This window comes from Hyperolius riggenbachi, chromosome 1 (assembly GCF_040937935.1).
Source record: "Hyperolius riggenbachi isolate aHypRig1 chromosome 1, aHypRig1.pri, whole genome shotgun sequence".
Classification (NCBI taxonomy): domain Eukaryota; kingdom Metazoa; phylum Chordata; class Amphibia; order Anura; family Hyperoliidae; genus Hyperolius; species Hyperolius riggenbachi.
This window is the reverse complement of record NC_090646.1, coordinates 608,246,099-608,263,136: the sequence shown is the minus strand read 5'-3', so window position 1 is coordinate 608,263,136 and position 17,038 is coordinate 608,246,099. Positions and strand designations below refer to the sequence as shown.

Here is a 17,038-nt window from a genome sequence, read left to right as displayed (position 1 = left end):
ATCTCTTTTCCTCTCCTGCCTCCCATTTGTCCACTGTGATCAATGGAATTCTTCATCCTCCATTTTAAAAATGGCCACTACCCCATAACAGCTTCCTGGTCAGCGCACTGTTAAACTATATCACCCACTTGAGCCATAGGGAAACATGGACATTACCTTGCACATTCAGTTATAACTGACAGCTGCTCATATATAACTGATAGCAACTGGTATATTTCAGTTCTGACAAAATATTGTCAAAACTGGAAGGGATCACTGTAAGAAGAAAATAGTGAGCCTCTCAGAGGAACTGACAGCGAGGTAAGCATGTAATATTCATTTGCAGCTACGTCATGTGTTTATTTTAAATAATTTTACTCCCTTCAGGTTCCCTTTAACCATGTAAAGATTAGCGGGCAATATGTAAACTGTGTAAAGGGGCCCATACACCTAACGATTTTCCTGCCGATATACAGCAGATTCGATCACTGTGATCGAATCTGCTGTGAAATCGTTGCGCAAACGCAAACGATTGATTTCCGTCCAAAATCAATCGTTCCCGTCAATTCCCATCGAGCCGTCCATGCGGAAGATTTTCTTCGATCGCCGGCGGGTCGGGAGTGCGTCGATAGCGGCATTCGAATGCCCGATGACCGACGCAATACAGAGGCAATACATTACCTGATCCGGCCGCCGCGTATCCCCACTGTCACTGCTGCTCTGTCTCCGCGCTGGGCTCCGAGTCCGGCTGGCTTCACTTCTTCCTGTCCCGGCAGGAAGTTTAAACAGTAGAGCGCCCTCTACTGTTTAAACTTCCCCGGACAGAAAGAAGTGAAGCCAGCCAGAACCCGGAGCCCATGATTGAATCTGAATGCAATTCGATCAGTGTATGGTCACCTTAACTTGTGTTGTACACTCTACGTATATATTGTCCGTATAACTTACGTTACTGGCTGACTTGGTCGGTATTATGCTGACTGCATTAGGCAGTAATACACATTATACAAGCACAGTTTTGTGAATATACCCCCAGGAAGTACTCGGGCATTCGAGCACTTCCTGGGTCGCAGCTTGGTTTCCTATTGGAGGAAGCTAACAGAGGCAGGGGGTGGCGGGGGGAGCCTGGAATCGAGGGTGAGATGCTACGAGGCTGATTGACAGCCTCACATAAATAAAGCAGGCTAGTGACAAGCATATTGTCGCTAGCCTGGTAATCTTTTAAGGGGGGACAGAGAGGCGCAGGGGGGGCTGGCAGCGGCGATAGAATGACACAGAGGCATGTCATTGTGCACACGGCATGCCTCTGGGTCCTATTAGGATTATTATATGCCACCTCAGGTTCTCTTTAAATCGGTGCCCAGCTACAGTAAAGCATAGCAACAAGAGCAAAAGCTCAATTTTAAAAGTTAAACATATAATTTACATTAAGTACCTGAATTACTTTGAGAATTAACCTTGTTCAGTTCTGGGGGTACCTGGGTTTTAAAGGACAACTGAAGTGAGAGGGATATGGAAGCTGCCATATTTATTTCCATTTAAGCAACTCACATTGCCTGGCTATCCTGCTGATCCGCTGCCTCTAATACTTTTAGCCATAGGCCCTGAACAAGCATGCAGCAGGTCAGGGGTGTCTGACATTATTGTCAGATCTGACAAGATTAGCTGCATGCTTGTTTCTGGTGTCATTCAGACACTGCTGCAGCCAAATAAATATGTGTCATCTAACCATATTTGAAAAAAAAAATCCTATTGTAACTTTAAAAGTGTTTTTCTCGAAAACTACTAGGTCTTTTTGAAAAACTTTTCCTCTTGTTCCCCCTGCTCTCCTTAAAGTGTACCTGAAGGGAAAAAAGTGCCCCTGAGGGGTACTTACCTCGGGAGGGGGAAACTTCTGGATCCTAAAGAGGTTTTCCCCGTCCCCGTCACGGAAGGGGATACAGCACTGGGCCCCCCGAAGATCTACTTGTTGCCGCATGTCGGGAGCCTCAAGCAGACGCAGTATCAGCTTCCCCTTGGACACGATCGGCCTCAGCTATTTCTGCCGGAGCACAAGCGGAGAGCCCAATGCTCTGTTATTGTTTACCTGGCTAGGGAGGGAGACGGGGAAGCCTCAGGGGTCTTTCACACTGGGCCGGTGCAGTGCTGAAATTTTACTGCACCCCACCACAGCCCAATGGGGCCGTTAATACCGGCATGGTGCAGAGCGATGCTATGGAAGTGATGTTTTCACCGGATCCCCGATTTAAGGATAGACTACATTACCGCGCCGTTCTGCGGCGGACCAGAATCATGTAAGTCTATGGCAACACGTGTGTGTGAAAACCCGCCCGTTTTACGCGTTGGGCATGTGTGGAACTGTATTTTTTGCAATACACTTCAGCGCACAACATCATATCGGTCACAGTAAGTGATCGTCACTTCCTGCTTGGCCGGATGCCAGATGGGGATTACCGAATACTAACGCGTAATCCCCGAAGGCCTTTTTTTGACGGTGCGGTCCCCAGACTGCACTGCACCGATGACGCCAGCCGGTAGTCGGCTGAAACTGGCCTTATTATCCAGAGGTCAAGAGGCTTCCCCCTCCTGAAGTAACTATCTGATTTTTTTTACTTTATCCAAGTTACAGGATTTATTTAACATACCTAGTAAATTTGGTTATTCTAGCATGTATGGGAGCTTTGCTATTAAGCGGTATTACTATAAACTCACATAATATTCAATAAAAATGTGTTTTCCAATGTTTTATAACCCATACAGTTATCATATTTGCTTTTGCGCACAAGTGTTCTTATTCATTTACAAATTACAAGTTCCTAAAGTACAGTTTATTTGTTCTGAAAGCTGCCATTGCATTTTATTCATAGCTGCTGTATTTATATATTGTAATGTACCCAGTGATCATATCTGAGCTCTCTATGATCTGCACACATATTAGGAGTCTCAGCACTGCCAGGAATGTATACTAATTGTAGCAACAGAGGAATGTAAAAAAAAGATACTGGAACGTTATCACCTCTTCATGCTCAAGAAGCTGCCCACTGAAGCAAGGAGCTTTCCATTGAAAAAGTAAGTTCTGTGTTTAAATGTTTGAATGCTGTTCTGCTAACATTTTTTGTGGTAGTATATTATATGATGTAAATAATCTTTTATAGCAAAGAAATACTGAGTTTCATACCACTTTAACCAGGAATGTTCACGCCATTGACTTCAATGCAAATCGTCTTTGGGTTCTTTGTCAACTAGAACAATATCGGCCTGTTAATCGAAATGGCCAGCGAATCAAAAACATTCTATTCGACCAACTCTACTAATCACTCACTATGAAGTCAGCGTGATGCTGACCCAGTCAGTTTTTAATGCAGTTTGAAGACGTGCTTTTGTACACTTGTCAAAGGTTGTGCATATACATTCTATAAGCAAGCAATTAAATTATTCTGCACACAGATGTCTCTGTATACAAGACATTAGTGAGTGTTTGCTCAGCACTTCAATTCAGATTCATTTTAAAAGAATACCGTTGGATTAGGTTACAAACCATGCAAGAAACACTCACCGAGTTCTGCTTTTGTGAAGGGCAGGAAGGTGCTGTCCTCATTGAGATTTTTATTGAAATCGATACTTAGCTGACTGATCTTTTTTTTAATGCTTTTTATTTCCTGCGAAAGAACAGGAAACATAATATCAACAAACACTTCCACGAGGATGGATCAATCACAAAAGATGAATGAGATAGATTTATGAATGTAGAGAGTAGCACACAAGCAAAGATGTATGGCTTTGTAAATCAGGCAGAGCCTCTGGTGACAAACGGTAAACTTCCCACCACAGCAGTTCTCAGAATAAAGGTCAGAATATAACCCTAAGCAGTCGGGTGTAGATGACTAGGAGCTACCAAAATAACTATGTAACTATGTAACCTGCACCATTACAATTCTTTTGCCAAAAACATTTATTGTCAACGTTATTTAACAACGTTATTTGTGACAATAGCATAATGGATAGCGCTCTTGCCTTGCACTGGGTCCCCAGTTTACATCTGGGCCAGGACACTATCTCCATGAAGTTTGTATGTTCCCCCCCTTGTTTCCCTGGGTTTTTTTCCGGGTACTCCTGTCCTGCTTCCGGCATGAGGTAAGGTATAAAGCTCTGCAGTAGCTGCTCTGCAAAATCTGGTGGGGAGGGGATATATTATACCCAACATATGTATCATTCATATCATCTATTATACATATCATATATAATTCATATCATCTATTATACATATCATATATAATATATCCCCTCCCCACCAGATTTTGCAGAGCAGCTACAGCAGAGCTTTATACCTTACCTCATGCCGGAAGCAGGACAGGAGTACCCGGAAAAAAACCCAGGGAAACAAGGGGGGGAACATACAAACTTCATGGAGATAGTGTCCTGGCCCAGATGTAAACTGGGGACCCAGTGCAAGGCAAGAGCGCTATCCATTATGCTATTGTCACAAATAACGTTGTTAAATAACGTTGACAATAAATGTTTTTGGCAAAAGAATTGTAATAGTGCAGGTTACATAGTTACATAGTTATTTTGGTTGAAAAAAGACATACGTCCATCGAGTTCAACCAGTATAAAGTACAACACCAGCCTGCTCCCTCACATATCCCTGTTGATCCAGAGGAAGGCGAAAAAACCCTTACAAGGCATGGTCCAATTAGCCCCTAAAGGGAAAAATTCCTTCCCGACTCCAGATGGCAATCAGATAAAATCCCTGGATCAACATCATTAAGCATTACCTAGCAATTGTAGCCATGGATGTCTTTCAACGCAAGGAAAGCATCTAAGCCCCCTTTAAATGCAGGTATAGAGTTTGCTATAACGACTTCCTGTGGCAATGCATTCCACATCTTAATCACTCTAACTGTAAAGAACCCTTTCCTAAATAAATGGCTAAAAAGTTTTTCCTCCATGCGCAGATCATGTCCTCTAGTCCTTTGAGAAGGCCTAGGGACAAAAAGCTCATCCGCCAAGGTATTATATTGCCCTCTGATGTATTTATACATGTTAATTAGATCCCCTCTAAGGCGTCTTTTCTCTAGACTAAATAAACCCAGTTTATCTAACCTTTCTCGATAAGTGAGACCTTCCATCCCACGCATCAATTTTGTTGCTCGTCTCTGCACCTGCTCTAAAACTGCAATATCTTTTTTGTAATGTGGTGCCCAGAACTGAATTCCATATTCCAGATGTGGCCTTACTAGAGAGTTAAACAGGGGCAATATTATGCTAGCATCTCGAGTTTTTATTTCCCTTTTAATGCATCCCAAAATTTTGTTAGCTTTAGCTGCAGCTGCTTGGCATTGAGTACGATTATTTAACTTGTTGTCAATGAGTACTCCTAAGTCCTTCTCCAAGTTTGATGTCCCCAACTGTATCCCATTTATTTTGTATGGTGCTAGACCATTAGTACGTCCAAAATGCATGACCTTACATTTGTCAACATTGAATTTCATCTGCCATGTATGTGCCCATATAGCCATCCTATCCAGATCCTGTTGCAATATGACACTATCTTCCTGAGAGTTGATGATTCTGCACAATTTTGTATCATCTGCAAAAATAGCAACATTGCTCACTACTGCATCTACTAGGTCATTATTAAATAAATTGAAGAGCACTGGACCCAGAACAGACCCCTGTGGGACCCCACTGCTAACAGTCTCCCATTTTGAGTACGATCCATTGACCACAACTCTTTGTTTTCTGTCCATTAGCCAGTTCCCTCTCCATGAACACAGACTCTTCCCCAGTCCTTGCATCCTCAACTTTTGCACCAGACTTTTGTGGGGAACAGTGTCGAAGGCCTTTGCAAAGTCCAAGTATATCACATCTACAGCATTCCCAATATCCATATTAGCATTCACTACCTCATAAAAGCTGAGCATGTTAGTCAAACAGGACCTGTCTTTAGTAAACCCATGTTGATGCTGAGAAATAAGATAATTTTCTACTATGAAGTCATGTATAGTATCTCTTAGTAACCCCTCAAATAGTTTGCATACAACTGATGTTAAACTTACAGGTCTATAATTTCCTGGATCAGATTTTTTGCCCTTCTTAAATAATGGGAAAACGTGAGCTGTACGCCAATCCACTGGGACTCTGCCAGTTGCAAGAGAGTCACAAAAGATAAGATAAAGGGGTTTATCTATAACTGAACTTAATTCCCTTAGGACCCGAGGATGCATGCCATCCGGGCCAGGTGCCTTGTCTATTTTTAATTTATTTAGTCTTGCCTTCACTTCTTCCTGCGTTAAGTATTTAATATTACAGTTAGAAGATTGAGACTCTTCCGCCTCTGTAGTTTGCAACAGTGCTGTTTCTTTTGTGAAGACAGAAGCAAAGAAAGCATTTAATAACTCTGCCTTACCTTGGTCATCCACCATTGAGTTCCCATCCTCATCCTTTAGGAGTCCTATACAGTCAACCTTTCTTTTTTTAGAGTTAATGTACTTGTAAAACTTTTTTGGGTTAGATTTGATATCCTTAGCGATTTCTTTTTCAGCTTCAATCTTTGCCTGCCTAATTTCTTTTTTTACAATTTTTATTGCACTCCTTATAATTGCTTAGTGCAGCCTCGGTCCCCTCCTGTTTTAAGACCTTATAGGCATTCTTTTTCCTCTTCATTTTATCTTTAACCTTTCTATTCATCCATAGAGGCCTTTTTTTATTCCTAGACATTTTGTTTCCATATGGGATATACATACTACAGTATTGATTGAGTATAAGTTTAAAAGCTTGCCATTTCCCTTCAGTGTCTTCCCCTTGTAGTACATTATCCCAGTTCACCAAACTTAGTGCCTGCCTAATTTGAGTGAACTTTGCTTTTCTAAAATTCATAGTTTTAGTGGTCCCGCTGCCCCGTGGCCTATCAGTCACCAGATCAAACGTTATCATGTTGTGATCACTATTTCCCAAATGTTCTTGAACCTGCACATTTGATACATTATCTGGTCTATTAGAAATGATCAGATCCAGTAACGCATTCCCCCTAGTTGGTTCAGTTACCATTTGAGTCAAGTAATTGTCCTGTAGTGCTGCCAGAAATCTGCTGCTTTTACCAGAATGGGTAGCCTCAATACTCCAGTCAATGTCTGGAAAGTTGAAGTCGCCCATAATTATGACCTCATTTTTACCTGCAGCTTTTTCAATCTGCTGTAGTAATCGCAGTTCTGCAGCTTCATTAATAAGAGGTGGCCTGTAGCATACCCCAATAAGCAATTGGCAACTTTTATTTCCACCATGAATATTTACCCAAACGGACTCCACATCTTCGCAATCTTCCTCCATCTCATCGTTGAGGACAGCTGTAAGAGAATTCTTAACAAAGAGACAAACCCCTCCACCTTTTTTCCCTGTTCTATCCCTCCTAAACACATTGTATCCTTTTAAATTAGCTATCCAGTCATGGCTTTCATCCATCCATGTCTCGGTTATTCCCACAATGTCATAGCCTTTGTCATTCAGAATGAACTCTAGTTCGTCTATTTTATTTGCAAGGCTCCGAGCATTGGTTACCATGCACTTTATATTTTTACCACCACATTTACCAATTTTGTTTACATGAAATGGGCTACTTGAATTTTTACCAACCTCCTTAATCTTTACACTGTCCCCACCCCCCTCTCCACCCTCTATAATGATAGGTTCCCACTGTCTTTTTACCTCATCTTGTCTACGTATTGAGACTTTATCCTCCCGCCTCCCCCCAGATCCTAGTTTAAAATCTCCTCCAACCATTTAGCCATCTTCTCCCCCAATGCAGCGGTTTTAAAACCCATTCCAAAATGTTCTTCATATGATCAGCAGACTGAAATGATCTATTACTATTAAGGCTGGTTTTAGACCAAACCGGTGCGGTGATCATGCGACAGGGGAGCCAGACGTGTGCTCGCTGCACAAAATCTTCTTCATATGACCCTGCACCACGGTGCAGTAACAGAGTCATATGCATAGGCCCGCCCCCGTTCAGTGATTCTGGACAGGAAGTTTGTCACTGGGATTACCATCAATCCATGCATCCGAGCCATGACGCTCCGCTTACTGCATCGCGCATAGGGCTTGAGTCACTAAACCGTGAGAACTCATATCACGTCCACGCTAGCGTTTTTGCACGCTATTGCAGGTGCAAATTCACAATTGTGCGTGAAAATTCGTGAATGCATGCGAAAACGCAAAAACGCTAGCGTGGCCGTGTTATGAGTTATCACAGTTTAGTGAATCAACCCCAAAGGGCTTGATTCACAAAGCGGTGCTAACCTACTTAGCAAGCCTAAAGTAGTTTAGGCGTGATAACCTTTGCACCAGTAGGTTAGCATCGATTTCAGGAATAAAACTGCGCGCGTAAAGTTTTACGTGCGCAGAAAGTTGCATAGGGTTTAAAAGACTCTGAAGCAAGAATAAATCTCGCTTCAGAGCTCATAGTTAGCAGGGGCATGTGTGCCCCTGCTAAACCGCCGCTATCGCGCGGCTAAACGGGGGTCCCTTACCTTCAAAATCCCCTCTGTACAGCGGGGAAGCGCTTCCGCATTGGGGCAGGGCTGACCGCCGCAGCCCTGCCCCACGCGCATCTGTCAGCGCGTATCTCCGCCTCTCCCCCGCCCCTCTCAGTCTTCCTACACTGAGAGGGGCGGGGGAGAGGCGGCGATGCGCCGCTGATAGACGCGCTGTGAGGTAGGGCTGCAGCCGTTAGCCCTGCCTCCAGCAGCAGCAAAATCTACGACCAATTTGGTCGTTGATTTTGCGGGGGGGGGGGGGGGGGGGGTTGGGGGTGAAGGGACCCCCGTTTAGCCGCGGGATATCGGCGTTTTAGCAGGGGCACACGTGCCCCTGCTGAATATAAGCACTGAAGCGAGATTTATTCTCGCTTCAGTGTCCCTTTAATGGGTGCATAAAAGTTTACGCGCGCAAAACTTTATGCGCACTAAACTTTGCGCGCGGGAATTTCGCGCGAGTTTGTTTTTATCACACCTAAACTGAGTTTAGGCATGATAAAGGGCTTTTCACCAGCGTGCTAACAGTTTGCACTGCTTCGTGAATCAAGCCCATAGTCTTTCATTACCCCATGCACCGTGTGAGGTGCATGTGGTAACGCACTGTAGCCCTTGGATCAAATCGGATACTTCCAGTGCACCACAACGAACCATATTAGGTGTGAAAGTCTTCAGAGACTCCATTGCTTTTGCAGCCCCTTGCGGTAAAATAGGGTACGCACCGCAGGAATTACCTGCAGGTGTAAAAGGGGCCTAAAGGTTAAAGGGAAGGTTCAAGCAAAATAAAAAAATGAGTTTCACTTACCTGGGGTTTCTACCAGCCCCATGCAGCCATCCTGTGCCCTCGAAGTCACTCACTGCTGCTCCAGTCCCCCGCTGGCAGCTTGCCGACCTCGGAGGTCGGCGGGCCGCATTGCGTACATTTTTACGCATTCCCGCTAGTGCAGGAACATTAACACATACATTTTTACGCGTTACTGGTTTAATGCGTATATTTTTACGCATTGAACCAGTAATGCGTAAAAATGTATGTGTTAAAGGGGAACTTCAGCCTAAACAAACATACTGTCATTAAGTTACATAAGTTATGTTAATTAGAATAGATAGGTAATATAATTTTTTACCCACCCTGTTTTAAAAGAACAGGCAAATGTTTGTGATTCATGGGGGCTGCCATCTTTGTCATGGGGGCAGCCATCTTTGTGGTTGAAAGGAGGTGACAAGGAGCAGGAAACAGTTCCAACTGTCCTGTGTCCTGATAACCCCTCCCAGCTGCACACGCTAGGCTTTAAATGTCAAATTCAAAATGAAAAAAAAAAAAAAATTGCACCAAAACAGCAGAACGAGAGCAATAACATCAGAAATCCCATCATGCTTTGCACAGCATCAGGGGAAAAAAGCCCGGGCAGTTTTCTTCTGTGCAGCTAAAAATGAGGCTTGGATAAGAAAAACAAAGTTTTGATGCTGTGAAACTGTTAAAGAAACACCAGGCCTTTTCAGTGCTGCTGAGTCGATTTTTAGTCCGGACGTTCACTTTAATGTTCCTGCACTAGCGGGAATGCGTAAAAATGTACGCAATGCGGCCCGCCGACCTCCGAGGTCGGCAAGCTGCCAGCGGGGGACTGGAGCAGCAGTGAGTAACTACTAGGGCACAGGTTGGCTGCATGGGGCTGGTAGAAGCCTCAGGTAAGTGAAACTCATTTTTTTTTATTTTTCTTGGACCTTCCCTTTAACCAGCTGGGCGGTATGGACGAGCTCAGCTCGTCCATCACCGCCGGAGGCTGCCGCTCAGGCCCTGCTGGGCCGATTTGCATCAAATAAAGAGCAGCACACGCAGCCGGCACTTTGCCAGCCGCGTGTGCTGCCCGATCGCGGCGATCCGCCGCGAGCAGCGGCGAAAGAGGGTCCCCCCAGCCGCCTGAGCCCAGCGTAGCCGGAACAAAAAGTTCCGGCCAGCGCTAAGGGCTGGATCGGAGGCGGCAGACGTCAGGACGTCGGCTGACGTCCATGACGTCACTCCGCTCGTCGCTATGGCGACGATGTAAGCAAAACAAGGAAGGCCGCTCATTGCGGCCTTCCTTGTTTATTCTGGGCGCCGGAGGTGATCGGAAGAACGCCTCCGGAGCGCCCTCTAGTGGGCTTTCATGCAGCCAACTTTCAGTTGGCTGCATGAAATAGTTTTTTTTTTATTCAAAAAAAACCCTCCCGCAGCCACCCTGGCGATTTAATCAGAACGCCAGGGTGGTTAAGCTGTCTCAAGATAAAAAAAATAACTCTCTATGGGGTTGTTTCACAAAGCTTAGTCATTTTTTACCTTAAAGCGAAACTGTAGAGTGAAAATAAACACATTGTTTCACTTACCTGGGGCTTCCCCAAGCCCCCAGCAGTCGTCTTGTCCCGCGCCGCTTCTCGACGAGCCTCCGTTCTCCTGACGCCAGCTACTTTCAGTTTCGCCGCCAGGCCACTGCGCCTGCGCGTCTCTGGCCACGCGTATCCTTTCTTAGCGTTCCCCGCTATTGCAGAGGGGAACGCGAAGAAAGGATACGCTTGGCAGGGCTGCGCTGGCATCGACTTATAAGTCGAGGTACGGGACGGAGCGGCGGCGGGAGAACGGAGGCTCGGGCAGGACCGGCGTGGGACAGGACAGCTGCTGGGCGCTTGGGGAAGCCCCAGGTAAGTGAAACAATGTGTTTATTTTCACTCTACAGTTCTGCTTTAAAGGGAAGGTCCAAACAAAATTAAAAAAAGAGTTTCACTTACCTTACATTTATACGCATTCCCGCTAGTGCAGGAACATTAACACATACATTTTTACGCATTGAACCACTAACGTGTAAAAATGTATGTGTTAATGTTCCTGCACTAGCGGGAATGCGTAAAAATGTACGCAATGCGACCCGCCGACCTTCAAGGTCGGCATGCTGCCAGCGGGGGACTGGAGCAGCAGTTAGTGACAAGGAGGGCACAGGATGGCTGCATGGGGCTGGTAGAAGCCCCAGGTAAGTGAAACTCATTTTTTTATTTTCCTTGGACCTTCCCTTTAAACATAAGGAGAGCTAATGCGTGAGATAGACAAATAAGGAGAGATAATTTATGAAATAAACCAGTAAGGAGAAACAAATCATAAGTTACCGTAAGTCATTTAAGGAGATATAAATTGTGAGTTAATAACTAAGGTGAGATGATTCAACAGAAAAACTTTGTAAATCAGCCCCTATATCAGCTGGGTTCCTGTGTTACTATTGGTGAATGAAAAGAGTTTACATAAGCTAATCAGCTTTTTTCCCCTTTAAACAGTGTTGAGTATTTATATATCTCAATAGGAGATCTCTGAAATTCTGTTAGTTCTCCTTAAAGTGGGATAAAACTCTCATACCATTCAATAAAAATGTGTTTTCCTACTTTGTATTACCCATACAGTTACCATATTTGCATTTGCTTTTGTAAACAAGTAACATTGTCTGTTTACAAATTACAAGTTCCCTAAGTACAGTTTATTTGCTCTGAGATCTGCCATTGCATTTTATTGCATAGCTGCTGTATTTATATATTAAAATCTATCTAGTGATTATTTTTTAGCTGTCTCTGCTTTTACTATGGCATCGATTCATAAAGAATTCCCGCATACGGTAATGCTGGAAACTGCTGACTTTACCGACCACTTAGTAAAATGTCAATTCATAAAAGCTGTTACTGCATGAAAAGCTGACATTCCCGAGCAGTGCGGGAAATTACTGCCTTGTGCCGTGATTATCTCAACATATGTCACTGAATGTCAATTCATAAAGATTAGAGCAGGCGATAATGGCAAGGAGAACACCACCTGCTATTGAAGTGGTGATAAGACAGTGATAAGTGCAGGGATGAATGGAGACTCAGCAGAAGCAGTGAGACACAGGCAGCAGCACAGTGATTGGAACAAACAAGGCTTCCCTGAATACCCTAGGCTGTGTTTTTAACCTCTTGGGTACCTGTTTTTCAGATGTACAGTATATTTGCTGTAGGTGAATATAAAGCCTGGCATGTGCAAAGTGTCTTAAAGTTCTTCTAAGTGGTGGCAATTAAATAGAGTGTTAAGAAATACTAATCTGTCTGTAGAAGGTAATCTGTCGAAGAAACCGTGAATGCAGTACTGTCTTGTCTCCCGGGTGCTCGGGTTCGGCATGTAGCGGAAAGAATTGACAGATTATTGGGTGGGGCTGGGGAAGACCCAGCTGTCATGGTACACATTGGCACCAATGACAGAGTTAGTGGGAGATGGAAGGTCCTCAAAAATGATTTTCAGGTACTTGGAGATAAACTTAAAGCAAGGACCTCCAGGGTGGTGTTTTCCGAAATACTGCCAGTGCCACGTGCTACATCTGAGAGACAGAGGGAGCTTAGGGAGTTAAATAAGTGGCTGAGAAATTGGTGTAGGAAGGAGGGGTTTGGGTTCCTGGAGAACTGGGAAGACTTTGCAGTCGGCTACAGGTTCTACAGCAGGGATGGGCTGCACCTTAATGGGGAGGGTGCAGCTGCATTGGGGAAGCAGATGGCTAAACGGTTGAAGGAGATTTTAAACTAGGATCTGGGGGGAGGTGGGAAGGTAAAGTCTCAATATGTAGACAAGATAAGGTAAAAAGACAGTGGGAACCTAACATTATGGGGGGTGGAGAGGGGGGCGGGGACAATGTAAACAGTAGGAAGGTTGGTAAAATTTCAAGTAGCCCATTTTATGTAAACAAAATTGGAAAATGTGGTGGTAAAAATATAAAGTGCATGGTAACCAATGCTCGGAGCCTTGCAAATAAAATAGACGAACTAGAGTTCATTTATGACATTGTGGGAAATACCGAGACATGGATGGATGAAAGCCATGACTGGATAGCCAATTTAGAGGGATACAATGTGTTTAGGAAGGATAGAACAGGGAAAAAACTCTTTTACAGCTGTCCTAAACGATGAGATGGATGAAGATTGCGAAGATGTGGAGTCCTTTTGGGTAAATATTCATGGTGGAAATAAAAGTTGCCAATTGCTTATTGGGGTATGCTACAGGCCACCTCTTATTAATGAAGCTGCAGAACTGCAATTACTACAGCAGATTGAAAAAGCTGCAAGTAAAAATGAGGTCATAGTTATGGGTGACTTCAACTTTCCAGACATTGATTGGAGTATTGAGGCTACCCATTCTGGTAAAAGCAGCAAATTTCTGGCATCACTACAGGACAGTTACCTGACACATATGGTAACTGAAACCAACTAGGGGAATGCGTTCCTGGATTTCATCATTTCAAATAGACCAGATAATGTATCAAATGTGCAGATTCAAGAACATTTGGGAAATAGTGATCACAACATGATAACGTTTGATCTGGTGACTGATAGGCCACGGGGCTTAAAACTATGAATTTTAGAAAAGAAAAGTTAAATCAACTCAGGCAGGCACTAAGTTTGGTGAATTGGGATAATGTACTACAAGGGGGAGACACTGAAGGGAAATGGGAAGCTTTTAAACTTATTCTCAATCAATATTGTAGTATGTGTATCCCATATGGAAACAAAACGTCTAGGAACAAAAAAAAGGCCTCTATGGACGAATAGAAAGGTTAGAAATAAAATGAAGAGGAAAAAGAATGCCTATAAGGTCCTAAAACAGGAGAGGACTGAGGCTGCACTAAGCAATTATAAGGACTGCAATAAAAATTGTAAAAAAGAAAATTAGGCTGGCAAAGATCAAAGCTGAAAATCAAATCGCTAGGGATATCAAATCTAACCCAAAGAAGTTTTACAAGTACATCAACTCTAAAAAAAGAAAGGTTGACTGTATTGGTACTCGTAAAGGATGAGGGTGGGAACTCAATGGTGGATGACCAAGGTAAGGCAGAGTTATTAAATGCTTTCTTTGCTTCTGTCTTCACAAGGGAAACATCACTGTTGCAAATTACAGATGCAGAAGAGTCTCAATCTTCCAATTGTAATATTAAATACTTAACACAGGAAGAAGTGAAAGCAAGACGAAATAAATTAAAAATAGACAAGGCACCTGGCCCGGACACAGTGGCGGCTTCAGGAATTTGTTTTAGGGGGTGCTATGCAGGTGCTGGATCAATTTCCGGGGTAGCTGATGACCTGCAAAAATGGGTGTGGCTAAAGTGCGCCGTGGCAAAAAATGGGCGTGGTCATGACCAGATGAGGGCGGGGCTAACTGTAATTTAAAGTGAACCCGGGGTGAGAGTGATATGGAGGCTGCCATATTTATTTCCTTTTAAACAATTCTAGTTGCCTGGCAGCCAGGCTGATCTATTTGGCTGTAGTAGTGAACTGAATTACACCAGAAACAAGCATGCAGATAATCTTGTCAGTTCTGACAATATTGTCAGAAATCCCTGACCTGCTGCATGCTTGTTCAGGGTCTATGGTTGAAAGAATTAGAGGCAGAGGACCAACACGGCAGGCAGGCAGCTGGTATTGCTTAAAGTGGACCAAACTAAAAATACAAGATTTCAGAAATAATCTATTTTCTAAATTATAATAATAAATGGCAGCCTTTTTCAGCTGCATGATGACAAATATAAAATATTTTACATTTATTGGAGAAACCCCTCCCTTCCTTTCAAATTGCCGGCAAATAATCCGGCAAACTGGTGGAGTAGATGGTGTCCAGCAAAGGAGGAATGGCTAATGGCTGCCACCTGTATAACCCTAGTTATGCAAAGAGGAAGGTGAAAAGCAGGTACTGAAATGCTCATAGGCTTGAAGGAGTGTTTATTTATATTTGTATGTGTCAGAGTGGTGCAACTAAATATTTTGAATTAAAAAAATGTTTGGTTTGGGTCCACTTTAAAAGGAGATAAATATGGCAGCCTCAATATTATTCTCACCTTGGGTTCCCTTTAAAAGTGCAACGCAAAGACAGAGGGCCCAAGTTTTGGTGACCCTTTCCCCAGAAAATTCACATAATTGTGCAGGTTTTCTCAAGAAAATACACGTAATGTGAGCAGATTTGAACAAAAAACATGTTCAATAACCCCAATATGCACAATCGGTAGCAGATATGGCCCCAATATGCACAATCTGTAGCAGATATGGCCCCGATATGCACAATCGGTAGCAGATATGACCCCAATATGCACAATCGGTAGCAGATATGGCCCCAATATGCACAATCGGTAGCACATATGGCCCCAATATGCACAATCGGTAGCAGATATGACCCCAATATGCACAATCGGTAGCAGATATGACCCCAATATGCACAATCGGTAGCAGATATGACCCCAATATGCACAATCTGGTAGCAGAAAAGACCCCAATAGTCACAATCAGTAGCAGATATGACCCCAATATGCACAATCGGTAGCAGAAATGACCCCAATATTCACAATCGTTAGCAGATATGACCCCAATATGCACAATCGTTAGCAGATATGACCACAATATGCACAATCCTTCCTCAGCAGTTCTGACCACAATCAGCAGTACCACCTGAAAAAGAAAAAAACCCATTTACTCACCTACAGCCAGAAGACCTTCTTTCCCGACCTCCTGTCCCGACCTCCTTGTGGCGCGCAGCTCCCACTATCCTCTCCTTTCCGGACGTCACGGGCAGCCGCTGTGAACTGACTCGGCGTCTCTTAGACGCCTGAAGTCAGTTCACGCCAGGGGGTGCTTTGGGGGTGCTTGGACAATTCTAGGGGGTGCTTGAGCAACCCCCTGGCGCCGCCCCTGCCCGGATGGCATGCATCCTCGGGTCCTAAGGTGATTAAGTTCAGTTATCGATAAACCCCTTTATCTTATCTTTTGTGACTCTCTTTCAACTGGCAGAGTCCCAGTGGATTGGCGTACAGCCCGCGTTTTCCCATTATTTAAGAAGGGCAAAAAATCAGATCCAGGAAATTATAGACCTGTAAGCTTAACATTAGTTGTATGCAAACTATTTGAGGGGTTACTAAGAAATACTATACATGACTTCATAGTAGAAAATAATCTTATTTCGCAGCATCAGCAAGGGTTTACTAAAGACAGGTCCTGTTTGACTAACATGCTCAGCTTTTATAAGGTAGTGAACGCTAATGTGGATATTGGCTAACGCAACGCATAGTGGGGTAGAAGCTGGACGTCAGATCGAGCCGCGTTAAGCGGCTCTTCATGCGTCCTGTGATGCCGTGATGCATACTCTTGGACGCATGCGGCATCACGTGGTCCAACCAGCCAATCGCCGCATAGAGCGGCGCTCCAGGAAGTAAACACTGCACGTCACACCGTGCAGTGAATATTAATTAGCCATGTGCCTGGCCGGGGAGGAGGAGGGGAGACCTCCTCCTCCAACACTATTGAGCATGTGCAAACAGTCTAACGCGGCTTAGCCGCTTATAACGCACAGCACGCAGCACTTTGTTTTTGCCTGCTGCGTTACAATGTAACGCAACGTGGGCACTGTGAACAGCCCATTGATTTTTCATTGCTGTGCGGTGGGCTGCGTTACAGGCTGCTCTAACGTGCGCCTGTAACGTCTCACTGTGAAAGCAGCCTAAAACTAAACATGCACA

The 17,038-nt window shown here is 44.0% G+C and overlaps 1 protein-coding gene across 2 annotated transcripts in view; it reads right to left on the bottom strand.

Moving 5' to 3' along the window:
• Window positions 1-17,038, bottom strand: part of NLN (neurolysin) — a 119,219-nt gene that overhangs the window by 84,476 nt on the left and 17,705 nt on the right. For both annotated transcript variants that reach the window (XM_068249923.1, XM_068249932.1), the window contains exon 5: window positions 3,533-3,635. In XM_068249923.1, the coding sequence (XP_068106024.1) occupies window positions 3,533-3,635 (103 nt within the window). The remainder of the gene's footprint in view (window positions 1-3,532; window positions 3,636-17,038) is intronic.